The sequence below is a fragment of the Caloenas nicobarica genome, chromosome 1 (genome assembly GCF_036013445.1).
Source record: "Caloenas nicobarica isolate bCalNic1 chromosome 1, bCalNic1.hap1, whole genome shotgun sequence".
NCBI lineage: Eukaryota > Metazoa > Chordata > Aves > Columbiformes > Columbidae > Caloenas > Caloenas nicobarica.
The window spans coordinates 61,507,429-61,531,912 of record NC_088245.1 but is presented as its reverse complement, the minus strand read 5'-3'; the positions used below and the strand labels follow the sequence as shown (position 1 = coordinate 61,531,912).

At 36.8% G+C, this 24,484-nt stretch overlaps 1 protein-coding gene across 3 annotated transcripts in view; it reads left to right on the top strand.

The window, feature by feature from the left end:
- Window positions 1-24,484, top strand: part of WASHC4 (WASH complex subunit 4) — a 43,005-nt gene that overhangs the window by 7,765 nt on the left and 10,756 nt on the right. The window contains exons 6-25 of one of the 3 annotated variants that reach the window (XM_065653466.1): window positions 298-359; window positions 4,062-4,144; window positions 5,214-5,256; window positions 5,719-5,822; window positions 6,449-6,569; window positions 8,054-8,177; window positions 8,277-8,404; window positions 9,337-9,497; window positions 11,306-11,432; window positions 12,767-12,892; window positions 14,083-14,190; window positions 16,056-16,202; window positions 16,301-16,380; window positions 17,275-17,380; window positions 18,212-18,328; window positions 19,318-19,486; window positions 19,624-19,778; window positions 21,278-21,352; window positions 22,136-22,240; window positions 23,760-23,894. In XM_065653466.1, coding sequence (XP_065509538.1) covers window positions 298-359; window positions 4,062-4,144; window positions 5,214-5,256; window positions 5,719-5,822; window positions 6,449-6,569; window positions 8,054-8,177; window positions 8,277-8,404; window positions 9,337-9,497; window positions 11,306-11,432; window positions 12,767-12,892; window positions 14,083-14,190; window positions 16,056-16,202; window positions 16,301-16,380; window positions 17,275-17,380; window positions 18,212-18,328; window positions 19,318-19,486; window positions 19,624-19,778; window positions 21,278-21,352; window positions 22,136-22,240; window positions 23,760-23,894 — 2,276 coding nt within the window. Of the gene's footprint in view, window positions 1-249; window positions 360-4,061; window positions 4,145-5,213; window positions 5,257-5,718; window positions 5,823-6,448; window positions 6,570-8,053; window positions 8,178-8,276; window positions 8,405-9,336; window positions 9,498-11,305; window positions 11,433-12,766; window positions 12,893-14,082; window positions 14,191-16,055; window positions 16,203-16,300; window positions 16,381-17,274; window positions 17,381-18,211; window positions 18,329-19,317; window positions 19,487-19,623; window positions 19,779-21,277; window positions 21,353-22,135; window positions 22,241-23,759; window positions 23,895-24,484 lie in introns of all 3 variants that reach the window. The other 2 variants (XM_065653396.1, XM_065653324.1) reach the window with 2 other exon arrangements.

The following is a 24,484-nucleotide window of genomic DNA, read 5'->3' as shown; positions in this document are numbered from 1 at the left end:
GTAATATATGTATGCCTTTAACGAATTACATTTTGTATTCTTTATTTTCTTTCAGATGATGCAGCCTTTTTTTCTTGCTTTGTGTCTAACAATGTAAATTTTAATGAGGAAGAACCTTCTAAAATAAGTCTAGCTTAGGAAAACAAAATTAAGAGGTTTTTAAGGCTCCATCAGTATGCTTATAATAATGTGCTCACTTGTATGATGAACCAATGTCTTGGAGGGCACACTTCAGTGTTGATTCAACAGGTCTAAACCAGGCTTTTGAAAGTGACACGTTTGTTTTTCAAGCCACAGATTCCAGCATGGTGGAGGGAGATTGCCAAATACAGATGGGAAGATTTGTTTCTTTCTTGCAGGTAGAGTACGTTATGATTTTTTTTTTTACAGCAATTATAATCTTAATTTTACTTGCAACGTGTATTTAACGGTCTGCAGTACCCTGCTTGCATCTTGCTGAAAGGCATTGCAATCATTTGATACATTACTATGTTTTGTCTACAGACAAAACAAAACAAACCAGCTGATGCTTCTCACATTGTTTTGGGTTTTTTAATACTTGTCTGAAACTCTGGCAGTCTAATGAAAGAAGATATTACAGGGTGTGTAATCATTGTTCAAAGAAATTAGAATTTACTTATGAACATTTCAGTAAGAGAAGATAAATTGAGGTTGTTTTATATGATGGTAAAATTAAAGATATCTATTTTTATGGTTTTGATTAGCAAGTTTTAGTTTTCTTTGAACACTGGAAATGGATTAATTGTTTATACATTTTATTTTAGCTAGTAGAAGAAAGCAAAATTAATACATGTAGCTGAAAAAAATCGCTTGTCTCTCACTCAAACTTTCAGGGAGTAACACTCATTTCTTATGCAGTTTGGTTGTTATCAGGGTCCTTTGCATGAAAACAGGATCTGTGTTTCTTCTGAGGATTTCCTGTGCTTTTGGGTTTCAGTCTACTGTGGAATTGGTTTTGTCTTTAGTATAACTTAAGTGACTGTCCTGTTCCCAAAAGTGTTTCTATTTTTATGCAATATTGCTTGTAATAAAATATCTGTGTTGAAGCAGAGAATACACAGGAAACTTCCAGAATGTTTAAACAAATACTGGTTTAGCAAAAGTTAAAGTTCCTGCTCTTTCTGTATACTAGCATGGCAGTAGTAATTTACTAAGTCATAACAGGTTGAATGCTATAGGAAGTCTTTTAAAAACCTCTTTTAGCATGCCCAAGTGCAGTTAGTTGTAAGGATATCTTGGTGTTGGTTTTTTGTTGTTTGTTTTTTTGTTTTCCCCATTTTTTTCCAAGCTTTTTGTCCTATCAACTTTGTCAGTTTTTTCTTTCATCCTCTCTTACTGAGCAGGTGTTTGAGACCTAGAGCAGAGTCAGCAGGCCAGAGTCTTCATTGCATGGTACAGCAACAGACTATTCTAGAGGGATTGTTTAATGTTTCATTTCTAAATGAGGAAGGCTATGCAGTATATTTTTCCCAGTCTCTCAAATCTTTTTGCCCTTCATTTGCAGCTTTTTCTAACCAGTCTTCTCCTTGCAAGGGCAACCTTTTGTAACCTTGTGCAGATACCAGTTTGGAGCAGTCCCACTGGAGCTGCGCAGAATTCATTCATTCATCTGAATTGGTTTATTATTTCAATCCTGCATTTATAGATGACAAATTTTCATTATTATTATTTTTGTTTGTTTCATCAAACAAAAAATAAACCACATGTCCACTCATTACAATTTAAACTCAGTGTGAAAGTATTAGCTTTGTTAATTGTCTCCCAAATGTGGTCCCTACGTCTGGTGTGCTTCAGGCCAAGGTATATAGTTAATGGATTTAGATGCGTTTTATAGTACATTAAGTTCTGGGACTCCGGGTAAATATAGACTTGATGGCTCACAGTTCTGTGGTCTGGAAAATTTTGCCTTCTCAGATGAATATTGCTATGAAAGGTGAAACTATGGCTGAAGAGAGAGTGCATAAGCATGGTCACACATGTTTAATGGTGTTTAAAAGACATATAGGTGAAGTTCTTAGGGATGTGGTTTAGTGCCAGAGTTAGGTTAAGGTTGGATTCAATGATCTTGAGGGTCTCTTCCAACCAAAGTGATTCAATGATTCTGTGGCCTTTTAGTGGTTCTGAAACAGGGCTACTGTACACTTGTGGTTTTCCAGACTTCTTTTCTGTGCCCACCTCCTGCCCCATGAGGGTGGTCTGTTTGGGTAGAAGTTGAGAGCACGGTGATTGGATGTCTGGATATCTATGTACATTGCAAACCCAGTCTGTAGATCAAGTTTATGTTTATTTAGGGAATATATGCTCATGTGTATATTTATAGGGTAAACACTACACAAAAATACACCAGTATTGCTTGTGAGCCCACTTTGTATGTGTGCTACAATGGCTTACTGAAAGTTGAGCAACTTGGGAAAGACAGCAGATGGAGGAAGTTGCCCCAAAGAGAAGGTTACTATGCTAACAGGTGTGTATTGCTTTGGGTAAAGCTATGAGGAAACCTTTTTCCGTATAGGGTTTGTTCTTTTTCAACTATTGTGTTCCCCTAAATCCACTCAGTAGTAGGCTATATTTGTAGACTGGGAAATGCTTATTAGTGTTTATTGGCTCTTCTGAGTTCAGGATCTCTTGATTAACTAGTTGCAATAGCCTCAAATTTGCTGTCAAAATATTTTAAAAAAACCCTATCAAAATAGTGTTGTGAAACACTAGTTAGGTACTCTTGATCGTGCAGAAGACAGTGTATATGAAGAACTCTGATAAAATGATAATCTCATCTATATTATGTAGCTGCTAATTTGCATGTACTGTTAAATTGGACGGTTTCCTGGATGTTTTGAAGTGGCAGCTGGTCCCCCTTCCCCAGGACACATGATCTTGGTTGTCTACTAATCTTCCTCTAGAATCTGTTGGCTTGTTTCAGCTGCATTTGATAGAGTCCAAAAAGTATGAGTAATGATACTTTTATGTTTTGTGAAAACTGGTGACTAATAGGAGGCAGAAGCCCAAATAAGGTCTATTTTTGATGGAGAGGAAGACAATTCAGCTGTTAGCCAGTCTCCTGGCAGGAACAGCAGGCTGGCTCACTAGCCAGTGTGGGCTGACTGCTATAAAGCCATCTGTGTGCTGACTGACTAGACTCATCACGTGCTGACTTTTCCCTGATGGGATTATACAGTGCATTAATGAGCAAATATAATTGCACTTCAGGGAGACTCAGACCCACTAATCCTATTCTTCAAGGAATGCCTTGTTAAAATCCATTATAAAAATTAAGGTAGTCCTTAATGTGATTGGAATTGACCTGTTCTTACTCATTTTGTACTATATAACTGAGCTTAAGTTCTACTTTAGTCAAACATACTTCTCAAAGACTTTGGTTTTGGTTTTTTTTTTCAAAGCAGTTTTCTGTAGCTAATCACTCTTGCAGTAGGTACAGGCTTCTCTGTTAATTTCTAATTTGAATTCAGCTATCACTGGCTTCCAGGGTGTGACTCTTGAATCTAGTGGGAAAGTGCACAGCCTTTGCTGTTGGGAATATTCGCTCTGAAGGTACTTGGGTGCAGTTGTCAAATCACTTCTTACTGTCCTTAATAAATTGAACTCTTGAAAACTTTTACAGCAAGATATGTCTGTCACCTGCTGTGGTTACTCTTTTTCTATACCTTCTTTAAAGAATCAATATCCACATTAAAATGTGGCCCTGTGTAGCAATTCTGTGAAAGCCATATGCAAATGTGAAACCATTTCTGTTTCCCTTATGCTTTTCTTGGTGTCCACGGTGCATATTGGTCCCTTAGTAGTAAAATTTGTACTGGGAGCTTGTGTTCAATAAATTCTCAGCTTGGTCCCAGTTCCTTTTTTGGAGCTGTTAGTTAACAAGATGTTTTCTATCCTGCTGCAGGTTTGTTCACTTGACTTAGATTAGGAATGTGGTTGGAGCTTGGGCTGCAAGTTTGGTGGTTTATGTTTTGAAAGTAACGACAATTTGTGTATGAGGAGGGTCTATACATATATATGCATTTTATTTTCTTGTATTTCAGGAGCTGTCTTGCTTTGTTACCCGATGTTATGAAGTGGTGGTGAATGTAGTACATCAGTTGGCTGTTCTTTATACCAGCAACAAGTAATTATTCCCTGAAATGCTATATTGTTTTTATGTAGTTAAACAAATTAATAAAATATGAATGTTCTACCTAAGGCGTGAATATTTTTGGAACGTTGTCTAGGCACATGGAGAGTGCTTTGCTGTGCAAGCTTGGACTTCAGAAGCCATTATGAAACTGGATTTGTTTTGTTTTCATTAAAAGCGGTGCTTTTATATAATGAGATACAAGAATTTTATTTTTTACCATTTTTGATAGAACTGATGCTTCAGAAGCACTTAGTCTTTATGATTAATATATTGTATTATTATTCTTCCAGCCTTGCTCTGTTGGAGAGAGAGAGGTTCCTTCTATTGACTGATACAATGGATACTGTTAGCTTCAGAAGCTTAAAAATCAGATCACTTTCACAGTCTAATGTTTTAGATATGTAAATCTTGGTCTATATTCCTCACAGAACAACCATGGTGTTACCAGCTGATGTTGAGCTTAGTAAGAGCTGTTTGGTTTAGCTCCTGTGAAAACTCTGAAGAGAGTTTAGCTCCGAATATAATTGTTTGGTTTAGCTCTGAATATAACTACAGGTCTCTTGATTCCTTCCCTCTTCCCCCCATTCCAGATAGGGTAGCAGAATTCTTTTCAGTTTTGTTTGTTGCTTTCTGCAGCACAAAGTAGACTTTCTGTGTGGTGCTGAATGAGTAAGGCTGGATATGTAGCTTGGACATGGCTTGATTAAATGCGTGAAGTGATTTTGTACTTTTGGGCCACAAGGCCGTATGTATCAAGGCTGCTTGCTGTTAGGACAGCTGAATTGGGAATTAACGATATACAGGTGTACTGAATGCAATCAGTAGTTTAAAGCAGTCACATGCTGTACATTTAAAAATGCAGTATTAAATTTGATCACAGTACACAGATTTCACATAGCATATATTTTAAATCAGATTTTGAGGATTTGTTTTTTGAAGTTACTATGTTAATCAAGAAGAATGTACACAAAAAAACAAAGAACACACTGTGATACAGAATTGATAAATATGCTCTGTTCTAAGGATTTAAAAGGCATTAAAATATTTATTTTGTTTACAGGAATGCACCTAAAATTATAGAGACGTCTGGAGTTCATTTTCAGGTGAGAATGTCTTGATCATTAATCCTGAGAAAAACAGTTAGAAATTAAATGTCATGTACGGCTTTCAATCTCTAAAGATTTTATTTTGTTAATCAACTTTTTCTGGCCTTTATGTGGAAAGGCCTGGTATCTCCATGTTTGTCATAGTGTAGCGTTCTTAGCTGAAAAGTGTTTGCACGCTCCTTTATTGCATGCAATATGTGCTTTTGCATGTAGACAATTTTGAAAATCCTACCTTCAGTGTCAAATTAGATCAGTGAACTTTAGGCCGTTCCTGCACACAAACTAATGTTTTTTGTGTCACTATAAGGAATACTAAATCTTTAAGCTATCAGATCAAGAAATCTCCAATTTAACTCTCTAGCTGATGTCTTGTTGGCTGATACCTGAAATTTTATTTGCCAGGCATGACTGTAATAAACTTTTCAGTAACTACAGTCCTTTTCTTTCTGTTCTAAACAGGCAATGTACGAGCATCTGGGAGAGTTGCTCACAGTCTTGATCACTCTTGATGAAATAATTGACAATCATGCCACTCTAAAAGATCACTGGACCATGTATAAGAGGTGTGTCTCTTAAGGTGTGAAAGATACTCCCACAACATAAAAGATAAAAGCATGTGTGTGTCTTTTGGTTCCAAGAAAGGCAGTCTGGGAACATGGATTTTTGGTAGTGCCAAGAGTTTTCCAGAGATTTTGGTGAAGGTCAGGGCTAAACTCCCACTTTGTCACTCTAACAGCACCAGTAAGTCTTTAAAGTGCTGAATGCTACATTTACAGTATGTGATAAGCATCTTGACAGACAGATATATAAAATAATATTCAATAAGAAATCTAATTTTGCACAGAACTGATCTAAGACTATCCCTGTCCATATCAATCATGGGGAGGGGCATACAGATTTAAGGACACTATCTTAAGTAAAAGCTGAAGAGTCAACAATTATAAAGATAGTTATATTAGTGGAATAACTACCCTGTTTCATTGAAAACCTGAATAAATGGCAGTTATTCAAATGCAAATGGCTTATACAGATGTAGTGTGTGTGGGTTTTTTTTTTTTTTTAACTTTGGAGTTGCTGCTGGACACAGATGTGGGCAATTAAAATCTGTTATCAAAATAGTACAGGATAAGATAAAACTTTGGTGTTTTAATTGTGTTCTATGTATGTGTTCCACACCTACTCCTTGCAGGCTGCTAAAATCTGTCCATCACAACCCTTCTAAGTTTGGGATTAAAGAAGATAAACTGAAGCCATTTGAAAAGCTGCTGTTAAAACTGGAATGCCAGCTGCTCGATGGAATGATATTTCAGGTAGTAAAATTAATGTTCCCTGGTATGATAGGAGAAACTATTAAAGTGACACTCTTTTAGAATGGTTTGTTTGTTTGGGGTTTTTTTAATTTTGTTTTGTTCCGGATACAGTGATGTGTGGATTTAGTGCTCTCATCTGTGGATTGGGGAAAACAAAAAACCAAACAAAACCACAACAACAACAACAAAGCAAACCCCGCATGCTCTATTGTAAGATCCTTCCTTGCGTTTCTCACATGCTAGAACTGTGCCAGGCTTTGAATGGTAGCGGTTGATGCTTACTGTTTTGCAGAATTAAAGAAACACAGACAATTTGGCATTAGGACTTTATTAGCAGGGAGTCTCTCTTTCACCAGAAATTTAAATAGTGGTCAGGCTTGCATAGCATAGATCCACTTTATTTTAGCTGCCACAGTAGTCTTTAAAATATGTTAAGTGTGACCTCTTGTTATATCTGAAACATGCAGGTGTACAGGTGGATGAGAAGTGTTATTACTTTTTCAAAACAGCTTAAATGTCTTCATCCAAGAAGCTATCTTTTTTAGAAGAGTGTGTATTTGAGACACTGAAATCGGATGTTGTGGTATAGTGGGCAGAGGACAGCATTGCTGAATCTGGTCACAGCAGAGTCGGTTGAACAGTCCTATTGCTCAGTTCTTATTTTTACATCCTAAATGACATAGGAAAGAAGGTTTTGTTCTGTAAAAGCCTCTAAAAGGGAAACTGTAGATAAATAATTAAGCATAATTTGGCTTATTCTTTCAGAGGACATGGCTAGCAGCTATCCATTTTTCATCTTGTATTTCTCTAACGTTGCATTAGTACAAAGACTTCATTATATCTTTGAGATATCAGTAGGATTTGTCTGATATTCATTCAGGAAGTTTCCCCTCTGTCCTGCAAATGCCCCTTCCTAACCAAAATACATTAAAGATATTCTTAAATACAGTTCCATTAAAGATTTTTCTAATATCTTTCGAAAATCTGAAATGTGTTTCTATTTTTTTGGCTGTTTTGTGGGCTTTGGTGTTTTTTTTTTTTTTTTTAAACCACCACCAGTGGTGTGGGATTTTGTGCTACAAGTTCATGAATCACATCTTGCAAGTGGCCTGCGTGATAATCTTGTCTAGTTAATGAATAGCTTGTAATGTATTCTAATGTAATAATGCAAATACGCATCTAGTTTTGTATCACTAGCACATCAAGTGGTTTCTTTAAAAATGCCCCTTAAGAGAAATATAAAGTAAATAAAATGTGGGTTTTTTTGAACGTTGGGTATAAGAGGTTTTTTTTTGTTTTCTGTTATTATAGTAGATCATTTACACATAGTTAAAAATCTATATGTTGTGGAGTCTAAGACTAACTTCAGGTTATTCTTAAATCAATGCCCTCTTGGAGTATTCTTCTCTTGCAAAATCAGTATTCTTTTAAAGTCCAAAATTCATGGCATTATCGTTATGCTTTTTTTTTTCCTTTTTGCTTAGGCTGCTATAGAGCAACAATTTGATTCAGTAAATGGTGGAGTGTCGGTGTCGAAGAACAGCACGTTTGCTGAAGAATTTGCTCATACACTTCGCACAGCTTTCGCAAATGTTGAAGCCAAACTTGGTAATGCAAGCTCATGCTTCTCCTGCCAGTTTCACTATTTCTAAAATTGTTTGTATTGTTTATGTGGAAGTAGACTTCAAAAATGGTGTATTTCTGCAGGTGAACCTTCAGAAATCGACCAGAGGGATAAATATGTGGGCATCTGTGGCCTCTTTGTACTGCACTTTCAGATTTTTCGGACCATAGACAAGAAATTTTACAAGTCATTGTTGGATGTCTGTAAAAAGGTGAATGCTTTAGTATTTTGTCAATAATTAAGAGGGGAAAAAATCTTCAGTAATGAAGTAGGTAATTTTCGTAGTTGTATGGCACAGCACAGGCTTGGGACAAGAAAGAACGCAAAATGTACCAAAACAAGTCAGAAAGCAGAATTAAGATTTTTCTGCTTTTTTATAACTTCCTCCCCTACTGCCCCATTTTCTTTTAAAGATGGTCTAAAACCTGTGCGCTTACTTAGCAGCAAGGTAAAATAACTTGAAATCACCATTAAAATGTTTTCTCTCAAGATTAATGAAGCAGTGAGGACAAAAAATGTTTTGAGCTACCCTGTTTCCCTGAAAATAAGACAGGTTCTTATATTAATTTTTGATACAAAACTTATTACTTTTTTACATGTGTAGCTGCCTGGACACTATTTAAATTGACTTTTTTAATGACCTGCAACTAGGGCTTATTTTTGGAGCAGGGCTTATATTTCGAGCATCCTCAAAAGCCCCGAAAAATCATGCTAGGGCTTATTTTTGGGGTATGTCTTATTTTGAGGGAAACAGAGTATTAGTATTGTGGGACTGAATAAATGCTTTGTGTTTCGACCTTGGCTGTAAATGCCTATTTTGAAAGACCTGTAAGTACAAAAGTGATTGGGGCATTTTCATATCAGGTGGAATTACAAATTCTCTAATACCATTTAGAATCACTGAGAGTGGTAATAACTTTGTGTGTGGTGTCCATAATGGGTTATAGGGGAGAAACCTTTTTTAACATGGACCTAATAAATCTGTAGAAACTAGTTATGCAGAAGTAAATGGAGTTGCATGTTATGCTTCAAAAGAGGCAAAAGGAACATGCATGGTGGCATAGTATTTGATGTAATTACTTACATTTATTGGTACTTTGTAGTATTCCCTTCCTTTTTTTTTTCCTTTCTCCCCACCCCCAGGTACCAGCCATCACATTAACTGCTAACATTATCTGGTTTGCTGACAACTTCCTGATTCAGAAGATACCAGCTGCTGCCAAACTTCTGGACAAGAAAAGTATTCATACAATTAAAATGCAAAGGGAGAACTTTCTACAGCAGAAGGCACAGTCACTTACCAAGTATGCTTCCTAAATATTGCTTCATGCAGCTGTTTGCCAAATAGTTTATAAACACAGGGGTTTCTTCATTCAGTGTACTGGCATGTACTGGTGTTAATCAACTTTTCCATTTCACCGCAGCAATATGCGTGTTTTAGTGTTGCTGAAAAAGTGTTAGTCAAAACTAAGCTTTCAGAAAAATATGTTATGTCACCAAAATAACAATGTTCCTGGCCATTCTAAATATTTGATTGTTTCAGTTACTTCTATTTCCATACTTTCAGCTGTGTTTATGGAGGTAATTCACTAGCAGGGTTATAGAGGAATTTTTCTCTGCTTGGTGATGATACATTCTTTGCAAGCATTTATTTCTTCATGACTGTTTTAATTGCTGATTTAATCATCTTTGAAATTATCTGTATTTGAAAAGGCTTCTTTTCTGCTGTGCATGTAGTTTGCAAGTCACTTTCTTCTCTAAGTTCTTTCTAAAATATATTTAAAGATGAATTGGAATTCTTTTTTAGTTGTCGGTCTTATGAACAAGTGTGCTGCACTGTGTAGGGAGATAACAGGGCTGAGATTTCTGTTTGTGTTGCAGACCAAAACCAGAAGGTGGAAAATGAGGTCTGTGGAATAGAAGTAAAAACTTGCATTTTGCAGGTTGTCTTCCAGTCCTGTATGCAAACTGGCAGAACTAGGTTGGAGAGGAGATGGGAGGGGGTGAAAGCAGCTCCATGTCTGCATGATCTTCTGGCAGATTATTTTCACTGCTGCCCTATTTTATTTCAATCCATCTCTTGCTGGTCATGTCCTACATCCACGAAGTCAAGAGCTCTGACTCGGTTCTTTCCTGGGCATTAATTCCTGGATGGATCCTCATTGCCCTGCTGCTTTGCTTTTGGTTTTGGGCAGTGGTACAAGTCATGTCTTCTGGGTCTTAAGATTAAGAAAAGGTTGAAAAAGATCTGGGTATTCGTGGACATTTTTGACGATATTGTAATAGAATGCAGATTTTGCATCTGCTGATTTGAATTCTGCCAGTAACTTTTTCTTCCTTTTTTACAAGTTCTTGTATTGCCTTTGATAATTGGCCTTAAATATGAGTACTCTTTAAAGTGTAATTTTTTTTGTCGTGATCAATGACCCACATGGATTCCTGCTATAATTGCTACAATATGTAGTATTGCAGAGTCACAATTCTGTAGCATGGAATGAATGGCAGTCTTAAAAGTGAACTCTTTTGAAACATTTAACTACAACTAGTGTAATCCAAACATATTAACTTCTGGAGAATTATGTTGTTTAAGAGCAGTCCAGTTTGGCATTGATGTAATGACAAGTTTTGTATATAAGTATATATATACACTTATATCCATGTATACACACACACACACATATATACATTATATATATATTTATATATGTAAGTATATATAAACTCAAAAATTCAAACTTGTAGGAAAAAAATTAATGTAAGTGTCAGACATTTTGGTTAGTGTTTGAAGGCATTTTCTAGCAGTTTTATTTACTGCTTTAATTTAAAGAAGTGTAGTATATATACCACGAGGGCCATTTGTTCTCTGAAAAGATAGATCATTTTGACTTTTTGGGGTATGTTTGTACAGATATAATTGGCAGACTAATCCTTACCAGTACAGAATTAAAATGTAAGTGAGTACGAGGCTCTGATACTTTTGGGAATGTAGAGTTATTACATTGGGGACTGAAAGTTTAACATATTTCCCTTGGAAGAATTTAAGCTTTGGAAAGAGAAAAGAAAATCCTCATACTGTTCTTATTTGAAGTGAGCAACATTGTTTCCTCTCCAGAGACATGCAGTCATACTACGTTTTTGTGAGCTCGTGGATGACAAAAATGGAATCTCTCTTGTCAAAGGAGCAGCGCACGGATAAGTTTGCAGAAGATCTTTCAAACCGCTGCAATGTCTTCATCCAGGTGTGCAATCTTTTAACGTGGTGATACAGCAAATGATGCAGCAAACTGATGTTTTGATGCAAATTATTGAATATAAAAACAAATCACAGAGGTTTTGTGATCATCAGTGTGCTATTTTACAATGTGGGATTTCTTCTAAAACTTCAAATACCCAGCAGATACTCTTTTAAGTAAATCTGTAAAAGGTACTTCTATAAGGCATGTTGGGAAAGCAAATCTGCCTAACTGTTCAGTGGCTAAAATGTTGAATTTTTCTCTTGACTTAGGAAATCAAGAAAGCTTATTTTCCTGTAGAAAAGGTTTTGTTTTTTCTTTTTTTTTCCTTTTGAGTCAGTCCTGAGGTACATAAGTTGGACTGAACCAGTGTCTTAATTTAGTTTTATTTAGCACAATACATAATTCAAGTGAAGGTTTTGTGTTGTTTCATTGTGCTTTGCCTAGTGATGGCACTTTGCAAGAATCTTAGCTATGTTCTGAGGCAGCTGATTTTCTTTTGGCCTACTAGCAGCACGTAGCCTTAATGTAAGATGCATCTTATTTCTGAATTTATTTTTTGCTAGTTTTGATATGTATCTATCTGGCTGAAAGAAAACTGATGAGAATATGTGTGAGCTAGAAGCATGATCCTGAATCTTCCATATTAAAGACATACATGTACAAGGATCTGTAGTTTTTATATTGCAGTTATTTGCAGTGGATTTAAGTAAATTTTGCTCTGGAACAAACAGAGTTTCCTAGACCGCTTGGTGTCTTTTCCTAGTCTCTTTTTTACTGTTACTACTTTTCCTTTGAAACAAGTTGAATAACATTTTTGTGATGCTGTATGTAATCAACATTGTATTTTAAAACTTAGCATATGTTGATTTGGAAATGATTGCTTTTTTATTGTGGGATGGACAGGTCTATTTAGACAGTGTAGAACTGTGTAAGTACTGTCAGTGTATTTATTTCACAGAATCTGGAATTTTTAGTTTGTTTTTCTGATAAGCTGGTTTTGGGGGATGTGAGTTGTTTAGTGGGTTGTTTTACTGTAGGTCTGAAATTATTAGACCTTTGAGGCTGTGTGATTAATGCACTGACCTATGCTTAATTTGAATGGCTCTGGAAGAGGTTAATGATTAGGTGATCTAATGACTCGGAGGCAGTTTCATAATGTCTGCCCAATAAAAGGGCCACATTCAGCTTTGGGATTTTAGGCTAGCTTATTAGATGGAGTGGTAGGTTCTCTGTGAAGAGGCAAAAGTTAGATCTGTCATATATGAAACAAAACAGAGGACTTATTTGACTGCTATGTTGTGAATATTTTTTTTCCCCTTTACTCATTTTATTTTTAGGGTTTTCTTTATGCATATAGTCTTAGCACCATCATTAAAACTACGATGAATCTCTACATGTCAATGCAAAAACCTATGACCAAAACCTCGGTGAAAGCTCTGTGCAGACTTGTAGAACTTCTGAAGGTAAGTCACTGAATGAAAACTTTTAATTTCAATATTAACCTCCCTTCCCCCCCACCCCAAAGAAAGGAAAAACAAACACACACAACCCAAACCAAAACAAACAACAACAAAAAACCACCACCACTACAAAACCAAAACAAAAAAAGGACAACACAAAAAAAACCCAACCAGCCAAATAAAACAACAAACATAAACCTCAACTGAGTGGGGGCATGTTTTTGCATGGCTTGTTGTTCACAACTGGATTTGGTTAGAGAGCAGGAGATTTAGGAGACTAGAACTGGTTTACTTAACTTCTAACTGACTCCTTAGTTGCTGTCACAGAATGATTGAGGTTGGAAGGAGCCTCTGGAGGTCATCTGGTCCAACTTCCCCCTGCTCAAACAGGGCCACCTAGAGCCAGTTGTCCAGGACTGTGTCCACAAGACTTTTGAATCTTCAAGGATGGAGACTCCATGACCTCCCTGGGCAATCGGCCTGTGCCACTGCTTGGTCACCCTCATAGTAAGAAAGTGTTTCCTGATGTTCAGGGGGAACCTCCTGTGCTTCACTTTTGTGCCCACGGCTTTTACTCCTGTCACTGGGTACCTCTGAAAAGAGCCTGGCTCTGTCTTTTTTGCACCCTTCCTTCAGGTATTTTTATATATATTGATAAGATTTCCCCTCACCAGGCCTTCTCTTCTCCAGGCTGAACAGTCCCAGTTCTCTCAGCCATTGCTCATGTGTGAGGTGCTCCAGTCCCTTTATCATCTTTGTGGCCCTTGTCTGGACTCTCTTCAATATGTTCATGTCTCTCTTGTACTGAGGAGCCCAGAATTGGACTTAATACTCCAGGTGTGGCCTCACCAGTGCCGAGTAGAGGGGAAGAGTCACTTCCGTTGACCTGCCGGCAACACTGTGTCTAAAGCAGCAAGCTGCTGACTTATGTCCAACTTGGTGTCCACCAGGACCCTCAGGTCCTTTTCTGCCAAGCTGCTTTCCAGCTGGATGGCTCCCAGTATATATAGACTCCTGAATGATTTGATTTTTCTCAGTTTCTGAGGGTTGATTGCAACTGCTACTAACAGCACAGTACAAAGTGGAAAGAGTCTGTATTTGCAGTGTGAATGAGTTCACCAGCATAAAGCCAAATTCTAATGGCAACAGTTTTGGTAACTACATGAACTATTGTGTTTTGGCATTGACTTCAGGCAATAGAACACATGTTTTACCGAAGAAGTATGGTTGTGGCAGATTCTGTGACGCACATCGCTCAACATCTGCAATATCAAGCTCTTCACTCTATTTCAATAGCCAAGGTATGTAATCCAAGTTCTAGTAATTAATCTTCCCAGCTAAGTGTTTTAAAAAAAAAAATTTATATTTCTTACTTTTGCAAAATCTGTAGTGTTGCTCTATCATAATCGACAGATATATAAGCTTTCCAGTAGGTCAGAGCTTTGCCCTAGAAACTGTACAGCATAGATGTCTATTTTTGATCAAGGACAGGTCTTTTCTTCCTCTAAACTACTGCATCTCTTGTCTATTCCTCTCTTGTTCTTTTTAGATTTTATTTCTAGTGATTTTCCTGAACTGACCTTATGTCTTTTCTGAAGCACATTCTTAAAGCAATCTGTTATAGATCTAAGCAAACAGGCTATAACTTTAAAAAATCTTTATCTGCTTAGCAAAATAACAGGGGTTAATACATGATGGCTTATGGGAATCTAATATGGGCATAAATTCACTATTTTGCTGCAGGGTAAAATGGCTTCTGATGGCAAGACACTGTAACAGCTACGTATTATGTCTTTCTATAAACAAGATCAGTTTATTAAACATTTTGTTTACCAAATCTTAAATTTCTGAATTCAGGGCAAATGGGAAAATGAGATTTTGGTATACCTGCTCTGATGTATTAGTGATTTGTTTTTTTCTTTTATCACATTCAGTAGCAGAATTACAAAGCAGGTATGCTATTGATACAAGTGCAGCTATTATTTTTTTTGTTTTGATCATACTCACATAAATGGCTTACAATTTTAACAGTAAACTTTTGTATTTTGGAAGCCCGTTTGATGTATTTGATATTTGCCCGTAATCTGAAATTGTGTATCTGACATCTCCATATATTCCAGCATAAGGAAAAGAAAGTCGTACTTCTAAAAAGCTGATACATAGATATACACTCCTGATACATATAAATCTCTCTCTCTATACATATATATGTGTGTGTGTGTGTGTATCAGGAGTAGCATGAACTGAAGAAGTCTTCAAAAAAATGCTTCACGTATATGTAGATAACTTTCATAACTTTCTCAAATGATATGTGTAGTTACATTACAAATTATTTCTAAATGCATAGAAATTTGCTGAGACTTGTGTAATGAATGGATATAAAAGAACACATCTGTGAACAATTCTTGATGCTTTACTGCTCAGAAAACATATAAAACACAAATGCTGGTAGATACATTAGTACTAATCTTTTTTTATCTGCTCCACTTTGTTTCCAAGCGGTGTAAGGTCTAAGGCATATACCTAACACAGCTTTAGCATGTAAGGTTTGGAGCTTTACAAGGAACATACTTTCTTAGAATCAGAAGTGGTTTTCTTCAAGTCTTTCAGGAAACTGTACCTCTTCCAAGCTATGCTGCTACTTACAAATACATTTGTGAATTCAGCTTCTAAGCCAGAAGACTTGGTTCCCTTCATTTGTTCATGCAAATATTTTTGCACTTAATCTTTCTGATAAATTCAAATTTATAGAAAATTGCAAGTTATTGTCTACCATGTTTATACATCTGCTGGCTGTTCAGCTGTAAACTGGATTTTGTTACCAACAACAGGGAGTCACTGATTAAAAATAATTAAAAAAATAAATTATGGGTACCTTAGAACTAAAATTGGCATGCAGTCATATGCAGCTTGCACAGTATTTGTATACTGTGTGTTCTGAGCCATGTTCATGCTGAACTGCACATATTCCAAGTGCATAGATAGGTTAATACCACTGAATTGACAAAGCCAATCTGGATTCAGTTAGTGCTGTTCACAAAACATAATTTGTTTGCAGAAATACTCAATTTATGGCAAGTTCATAAGCTTTAGGAAGAAGAGGTAAGCTGTTGCTTTTGGACTTAAGTAACACTTCTCTGAATTTCTGTGTCTTTCTGTCATCAAGAAAAGAGTAATTTCTGATAAAAAGTACAGTGAGCAACGCCTGGATGTCCTCTCTGCTTTGGTGTTGGCCGAGAACACCCTCAATGGGCCAAGTACAAAACAGAGGCGACTGATTGTTTCCCTTGCACTGAGCGTGGGAACACAGATGGTAAGTGTCATGATTGTTCCAGACCTTTACTTGTTTGGTGTAATATCTTATAAATAAATACAATCTCTTTCCTTTTTTTTTTTTCTTCATTTGCACAGAAAACTTTTAAAGACGAAGAACTCATTCCCCTTCAGTTAGTTCTGAAAAAACTGGACTTGATCAGTGAACTTATAGAGCGGTAAGTAGTGGCACGTGTTATATAGAAGGCTGTGTGTCACTGGGAGAGCTGGATTCTTCACTGTGCAAATTGCAATATCTGGTAGCTGCATGCTCGTGGTGGTTTTTGCATGTATTGTAGACTGGGGGTGGACAGAAAGAATTCCAGAGCTAAGCCTGAAGCTTGCAGGTCTTCAGGCAAGTCATATTTTTACCTGGCTGTTGCCAATTAGGTAATCCATTTCACTGGTTTAGAAATTCTGTCAATTTCTTGGATGACTTGGCTTTGTGTTAAGTTGAAGTCTTCCTCTTAACCCAAACCCCAAAGTTATGAGTTAATACCAGTCTGTTTGGGAGATGAGGTTGTTAGTTCACACGTGACGCCATGCTTTACTGCTGCTGGATTTTCAGTGGACGCTCAGGTTACATCATGTTGGCCGCCTGAGAGCCGGGTGCATATCTGGGTTCCACACATACTTTATGGAGAGAGACAAACACCTTCAGTGCATGACTCATGAGATAAATTCTTGGGATAAAAGTACACAGTTTATATCAGGAAAGGTCTGTTTCTCTTTTTTTGACTTATAGGAGAAATTTAGAGTATATGTTTGTCCTCTAGGCTACTAATTGCATGCAATTAGAAAATATTTAAGATTTTGCTGTAATCTACGGTGTAATTCTTACCAAGATTGAGTATACCTTTTTTTCTAAAACGTACCTTTTATTTACACATACAAGAAATAATGTTCTTTATTAAAGAACTTTCTTTTGAAGGAGAATACACCTGGAACATTACATTAAAAATGTAAAACTTAAGCTTTAAAAGCAGTTGGTTTTAGTTGAAACACACTAACTATCACTGTTAGAAGAATGGCTTCTTCCAATTCTGCGTCTAATAAGTAACCTTGTATTCTAGAGTTCGAGCACAATGTGACTGCTGTTTCTTATACTGGCATCGAGCAGTCTTTCCAATCTATTTAGATGATGTGTATGAAAACGCAGTTGATTCTGCTAGACTACATGTAAGTAATAATGTTAGTAACTTAGTTTAACAAGCTGCTGTAGTGGGAGGGATACAGAAGGGTAGATGGTAAAGCTTAGACTGAAACTATTAAGGAAAAAGGCTGGGGGTGTGGAGGGGCAAGTAGAACCCAGGCAAGAATTACTACAGAGTTAGAAATTTCTTCTCAGTCTAGAGGATATAAAAGCAATCTGTGTTCTAAATCTAATTAAAGTATATCTGTTAGATTGCTCTAAAAATCTCATGTTACTGTTGTTGACTCTGGATCTCTGTGTGTTTGTCTGTGTCTTTGTTCCTCCATTCATTCTAATTTGAAACGAACACCTTCAGCTAGACTTGAACACTAAAAGGTTTCATTCCACATCGTGGTTACGTATTTCTAGAGCACATATCACTGTGTTCAGTGATGTCGTGTGGGATAGTTGTCCTGTAGCTTTTTCTACTCCTCATCTCTCCTCCCCTCTTTGAAGTATCAAGTTATTTGCTGCAGAAGTGAATTATGCTTTGGCATGCTGATCCTCATAAAAGTCAATCATCTGTTCCAGTATTGTGCATGCCATAGTCAATTACAGTACTAAAATGATTATAGCGCAGATAATTTCAGATGAAATAGCTCATAATTATGACCTTTCAGCAAACTGACTAGTAGCAACTAAATACTTTAGATGAACATGTTAAGGACAGGAAACTTCAGTAGGGTTTATGAAGTCTATTTTTAATAGAAGTGGGAAGACTAGTGATTTTGATTTGTTTGTTAGCTTTGAACACTCTTTGAGATGCTGTTGACATGTCTGTCAATCTGTTTGGTAAGCATAATAGTTTCTTCTTTCAGTATATGTTTAATGCACTACGGGACTGTGTACCTGCTATGATGCATGCAAGACACTTGGAGTCTTACGAGGTGCTTCTGGAATGCTATGACAAAGAAATCATGGAAGTGCTCAATGAGGTAGTTTGTGAATGGAAATTAGAGGCAAGGCTATGCATGGAATGTCTTATAGGACAGTATCAATTGTACCAAACCTGATATGATCTATAAAAGAGACCTATATAACAGAGAGAGAGAGACCTTTGAGATTGGTGTGCAGTATTTTAATAAATAAGAAAGTGTTCCCTGAGGATTTGGGTCATTTGAGACCTGTTAATAGTATCTGTGTTGGCTTGGAACATGAAAACAATGCACTCCAAATTACTTAAATTGGCAACACCTCAGTTACAGATTTGACTATGCAGACAGAGGAGTGCTTTTTGTCAGATTAGCTTCTGCTTGTATGAATGCCTAAAATAAGTACTGCTGCTCTTAGTATGTATGCATAGTGCTTAGTAGTGAAGGCTCCGTAAATGTAGGTGGCCTCTTTAGTGAATTATTATCTAGAATTATGAAGGATGCTTGACAGAGAGAAAATGTGAATTCAGATTTCCCAAGTTCTACATTTTAACCTTTGAAGCATGCTTTGTTTGACTAGTTCAAAACCAAACATTATGTATTCTGCAGAAAATTAGGCCAAATTGCTTATTGCCAGACTCTTCCTTACTGAGTTAGGTTTTATTGTTATCTAGGTAGATAGCCCTAAGCCTGGTTCCCCTTAAGATGAGAAGTGAGAATGTTTAAGTTTAAATTGTGTTAAACTCCCATGTGGAAGTTTTAATCGTGCAGAATGGCATTAGGTGGCTAAACCCCTATACCTTTTCTGAGCTGTGGAGCTTTTTCTTGCTGTCATGTACTAGAGCAAGAACACAGGCATTAAGTATCCTTCTGGTTCCCAAGTATTGATTTGCTTTGACTTGTGTGACCCTGCCAAAATAAGCCTGTCTTCACTAGTTTAATCAGTCTTTCATGTATCTCTGAAGAGAGATGTTAGTTCTACTAACAGAGCATTGTAACTGGACACTGAACGTGACTCTTTTTTTTTTTTTTTTTAAAACTTCCCTGGATAGCACTTGCTGGACAAATTATGTAAAGAAATAGAAAAGGACCTGCGCTTATCAGTTCATACACACCTAAAGCTGGATGACAGAAACCCCTTCAGAGTTGGTATGAAGGATCTAGCTCACTTCTTCTTTCTGAACCCAATACGTTTTTTCAATCGATTTATTGACATAAAAGGTGAGGAGTTATACGTTTTCTTGATTCCATTTCTTGCACCTCTGTTACATTTTGGCTTAGTAAATCTTAACTTTTTTCCGCGCTTCCCTAACTAAATGGGTAGCATCACTTTAGTTCATCCTTTTATGTGTTTACAGCTTATGTAACCCACTATTTGGACAAGACCTTCTACAACTTAACGACTGTAGCTCTTCATGACTGGGCCACCTACAGTGAAATGAGAAACCTAGCAACTCAGCGCTATGGTTTAAGTATGACTGAAGCACATCTTCCCAGCCAGACTCTGGAACAGGTACAGTGCCTGCAGGATACAAATATAATTTGTTCCATTACACTGTCATATTAGCTAGTTATTCAAAGGACTGAGTTGTTGAAAGTACCCAAGAGTAGGCAACTGTTTGGAAAAAGTTGCCTTTAACTTCTTGTTGACTTCTGAGACAGGATATTTACCTACCTATGGAGATAACACTGATATCAGTTAATTTCATGTTGGACTTGTGTGGTATCATTCATTTTTTTAACATAAGAATTAATAAAATCAGAGATACAAAGTCGGGGAATGCTTTCTCAGAAATCCAATGTCAGCAATTTGGCAAGCAATACATCTGGAATACAACTGTCACAAGTCTGGAACGACCTTTGAATGGTAGGTCTCTTCTCTGGTGTATTGCTTGCTTCTCGGTAGGATCTGCTTAGTCATCATCACAGTTTCACAGGCTGGACATGGAGGACTTTGGGACATTTGTACTTAGCTTAATAGAAGAGTGACTGAGAGCCTCCTAGAAAGCACTAAACATAAAGTTACACATAAAGCTGTAGTTTCATCAAGTTAATGGTGAAGGCATTCACTGTTGCATGGTTGGTGCAAAAGAAATGCAACTTGCATGTTTCTGAAGACTTCATTTCAGGAGTTTTAGTATCTTGGATATTTTTGGCAGTTAGCTTCCTTCCCTCTTTTAGGTTAGCACATTGGTGAAAGCCCTTAGAAATACAGCCTCTTTTTTTCTGTTGTTCATGGTGGCTTTGTCTTCCTGAGTTGAAAGAGGGCATAGAGCTAAGAACTCTAGCTGCTTCTTGGTACAGAAGTGCTGTGGATTAGTTTCTGTTTCTGGCCGTGGCTTTGTATTGCAGTGTTTGGCCATCACATTGTTATAAAGAATTAAACCATTTAACCATGTTGGTTTCATAACATCCATTCTGGTATTAGCTCTACTTCAAAACAAAGATACTCCACACTCCCTTCTCCCCCAGCCCTGATGAACTCCTTGGCACAACTGAGTGTATATTTAAATAGCATCCTCTCTATGCACAATGATACTAAAGGGACCCCTTCAAGCAAAACAATTGTAAAACTTAGAAGTATAAAACTTCAGTCTTCCAGTCAGGTTGGGCAAAAAGCAACTAGTTGCTTGTGTCCCTGTAGAAATCTGTGTGTCTATAGAAATTTCTAAGGCAAGATTCCATTTTATAGAATCAGAGAACAGACAAATTTTTAATTCAGGCTTGTGGAAGGGACTGGAGGGTTCCTTACTTTCAGGGGAAGTTGGAAAAAAACAGGCAGAAGTGTAAGTTTTAAAATGTGAGCTGAGCTTCTTTTTTTTCCTCTGAGCGTTATCTTACAGACACTGAACAAGAATTGTTCATTTTGCAAAGTGAAAACATTGCTTTCCAAAATGCTTTCAAGTATCTACAGCAATAGTATTTGTGCACCTTAGTGGTTAGGCATGCCAGTAGTTCTTCGAGATTTTTTTTTTTTTAATTTGTAATTCTCAGTAGATAATATTGTTTCAGGGTCTGGATGTTTTGGAAATCATGAGAAATATTCATGTGTTTGTATCCCGCTACCTCTACAATCTGAATAATCAGGTAAGGTATATTCTGTGCTCTTTCCTGGATTTGGCTCTGATTTGAAGGGATTGACAAGTGCAGAGTAGTCTATGTGTAAGAAAAACCCACACTGAACTCTAGAAAAATGTCTTTGGGGATGCTATAGACAGGTCTTGGAGAGCGTTCTCTAAGCATATTTTGAGTACGGTGTGCCAGCAGGATCACTCAATGTCAAATATTCCACCATAGCTAGAAGGCGGCAAGGATAATTGGCTGTTATATAAGAACGTACTGAGTACATGATTTTTCAACTTGAAAAAAGGGTATCTGAAAATGGGTTATTAGAGAGATGGAGCAGTGAATGACATGGAGAACATGCACAGGGAGCAACCCTTTGTGGTTTCTCACAATGTGGGAGCAAGGAGCCCACTATGAAAATGAGTAGCTTCCTTAAAGAATAGGAAGTACTTTTTCTCATAGCACATAATTCAGTGGTGGAACTCATTGCCATGGTATGTAGTGGGGCCAAAAGTACAAACAGGTGCTGAAAGAGTTTAGTCCAATTAATGTAGGATATAGCCTCAATAAATATGAGTGTTTTGGTGCAACATCCACCTTGGATTTGTTTAGTCTCTGTTTTGCGGAAACTGGAAGAACCTAACAGATGAAGTTTATTGTATGCAGACCCTATTTCCCTAATTCTTTCCCTAACCACCAGTTATTAGCTGCTCTCAGAAATAGGGTATGGGCTACCTAGATTGATAACTTATCACGGAGTCAGTTTGGGGTAAATAACTTTTTTTCTCCCACCCTGCCTCCCAGATCTTCATTGAAAGAACAAGTAATAACAAGCACTTGAACACCATCAATATCCGACACATTGCTAATTCGATTCGAACTCATGGAACAGGAATCATGAACACAACAGTGAGTATTTTTTTTGCACTGATGTTGGGTATTTTTTTAATAGTGCACCAGAGCCTCCAAACTCTTCCATCTCCTAATGGTTTATTTGGTTTTGCAGTTTTAATAATGCAATAATAATGTTCTTTGTTCTAAGAGAGATCCATATCAGAAAATCGCTTGGGACTTATACCACTTCCAGTTGTTACATAGAAGTTAATTAAGAGATCTAAACCCACATCAAACAAGATACAGATGTTCTGCTGCGACTCTGAATTTCAATAAAGATAAATAATACTTATCGAAGTAGTGCAGCAGAATATTTTAATTTTTAAGTTGCCTGCATAAATTAACATGCTCTAGGTTTTTGCTTATTGGCACTTAACTGCAGCAAAAGTATCTGTCTAATAAAGCAAATCCTGAAGTAATGCAGTGTAAACGTTTTAAGTCGATCTTATAATTGTTAAACTTAAGAAGAATCAGCTTTTCAGTTTGCAAAATAAAAGCTACAGATCTCTGATAATTTATTGGAAGACTGATTTAGTACTGCAACACTTCTAGTAATGTCTGTAGTATAGGTGGTCACTTTTAACCAGTCAAATGCATTTATCTCTTTGCAAGGTAAATAAGGGCACTACATGTGGTTTGCCTACTGCAGCAGGAATTTGTCATTGTGGTTCTTGGGTTTGGATATGGTGCCAAAGGTACTTTCGGGTTGGTGCTTTCCAATCTGCTGCTCAGGTTTTTTTTCTAATTATTTGCTACTTTCTTTTTCCTGTTCTCCTGGCCCTGTCAACAACAACAACAACAAAACCAAAACAAACAAAACACAAAAAACCCCACACAAACTTGCTGAAATATGAACCCACTCTCAAGTCATTACTTTAAAAGTGGAAATTATTAGAAAAATAAGGTTTTCATGATTTCTTGCACTATTGGAAATAATTTCCCATGCACTATTCTTCTGAGAATGGGAGCTTCAGTCACTCAAAAAAATGTTGTTACTCATGTTATTTCCTGGTGATGTACATTTTTTTTTTCACTTCTAATTGTGAATAAAGCTGTTTTTGCAGATATGAGAAGTAATTGAGATGTGCAGGACGTGTGCTTCTGCCTCATGGGAGGTTTAGAAAACTTTGAGGAAGTGAAAAAGTATGTGAGGAGGTTATGCAGATTCCACACCTTGACTGAGGAAGTTGAGCTTGTCTGCCCTTTTCAACTTGAAATAGTTGTATTGCATCAAAAGGACAGTTACAGGATGTTCCAGACATTAACTAATGGCTGCGTAGGGCAGGTCATCCAACTGAAATAGCTAACTTGTCCCTTGGTCCCTGTTTCCTTTCTGGAAGAGAGTAGGCCTTCCAGGAGAAGGGTTTTCTTTATTCTTTTAGACCAATGAAATTAAAAAGATAAGCTGAGAATAAGAAATTGAAGTAAACTGAGTAGAAAGTTCCATATAAATACAAGTTACTGAGGAATCTACTGAATACAGGTTGCTAGATGTGCTTTTTACTTTAACTCTCTTGATTTGACATTTTTCTAGGTAAACTTCACTTACCAGTTTTTGAGGAAAAAGTTTTATATTTTTAGCCAATTCATGTATGATGAACATATCAAATCCAGACTTATCAAAGACATCAGATTCTTCAGGGAAGTCAAGGATCAAAATGATCACAAGGTAGAGTAATTTTTGAGAGATTGAGAGTAACTTGTCTAAAAGTAGTACTATTTCCATGTGACTGAAGGTGCACCAAACCACAGCATTCTTATTATTTAAATGTGTCTCTGCAGATGAAGTGACAGCTTCTGTTCTAACAAAATGCAGTGTGACAAATGGCTGTTTTCAGGATGCCTTTGTTTTATTCTGGCTGTTCTGTAAATACGGAGTTGGCTAAAATTGTGTCAATGACCTGAAAATGATGATTCGATTCAGTCGTAGTCTGTTGAAGGTTCTAAATCATGCTTGAGAGTTGTTATCAGTTTTGAATAATAAGATTATTCAAATTGAATCCAGAATGATGTAAACATGTAATTTGGGGACTAGGGTCTGATTTTTTTCATGCTGGAAAATTGATTTCTCAAGAATGTGAGACACAATATATTTAGTAAGATAGACTGCCAGCTTCTTTGTATGTCAAGTGCTTATTTCTTTTAAGAATACTTTTTGGTTGACAGTAACAATTCTATTTCACTTCTCAGCTTGCAGAAGTGACTTAGCCAGATGACTTTTGTGAACTAATATAGACAGGCAGATGTACAATCTATAAA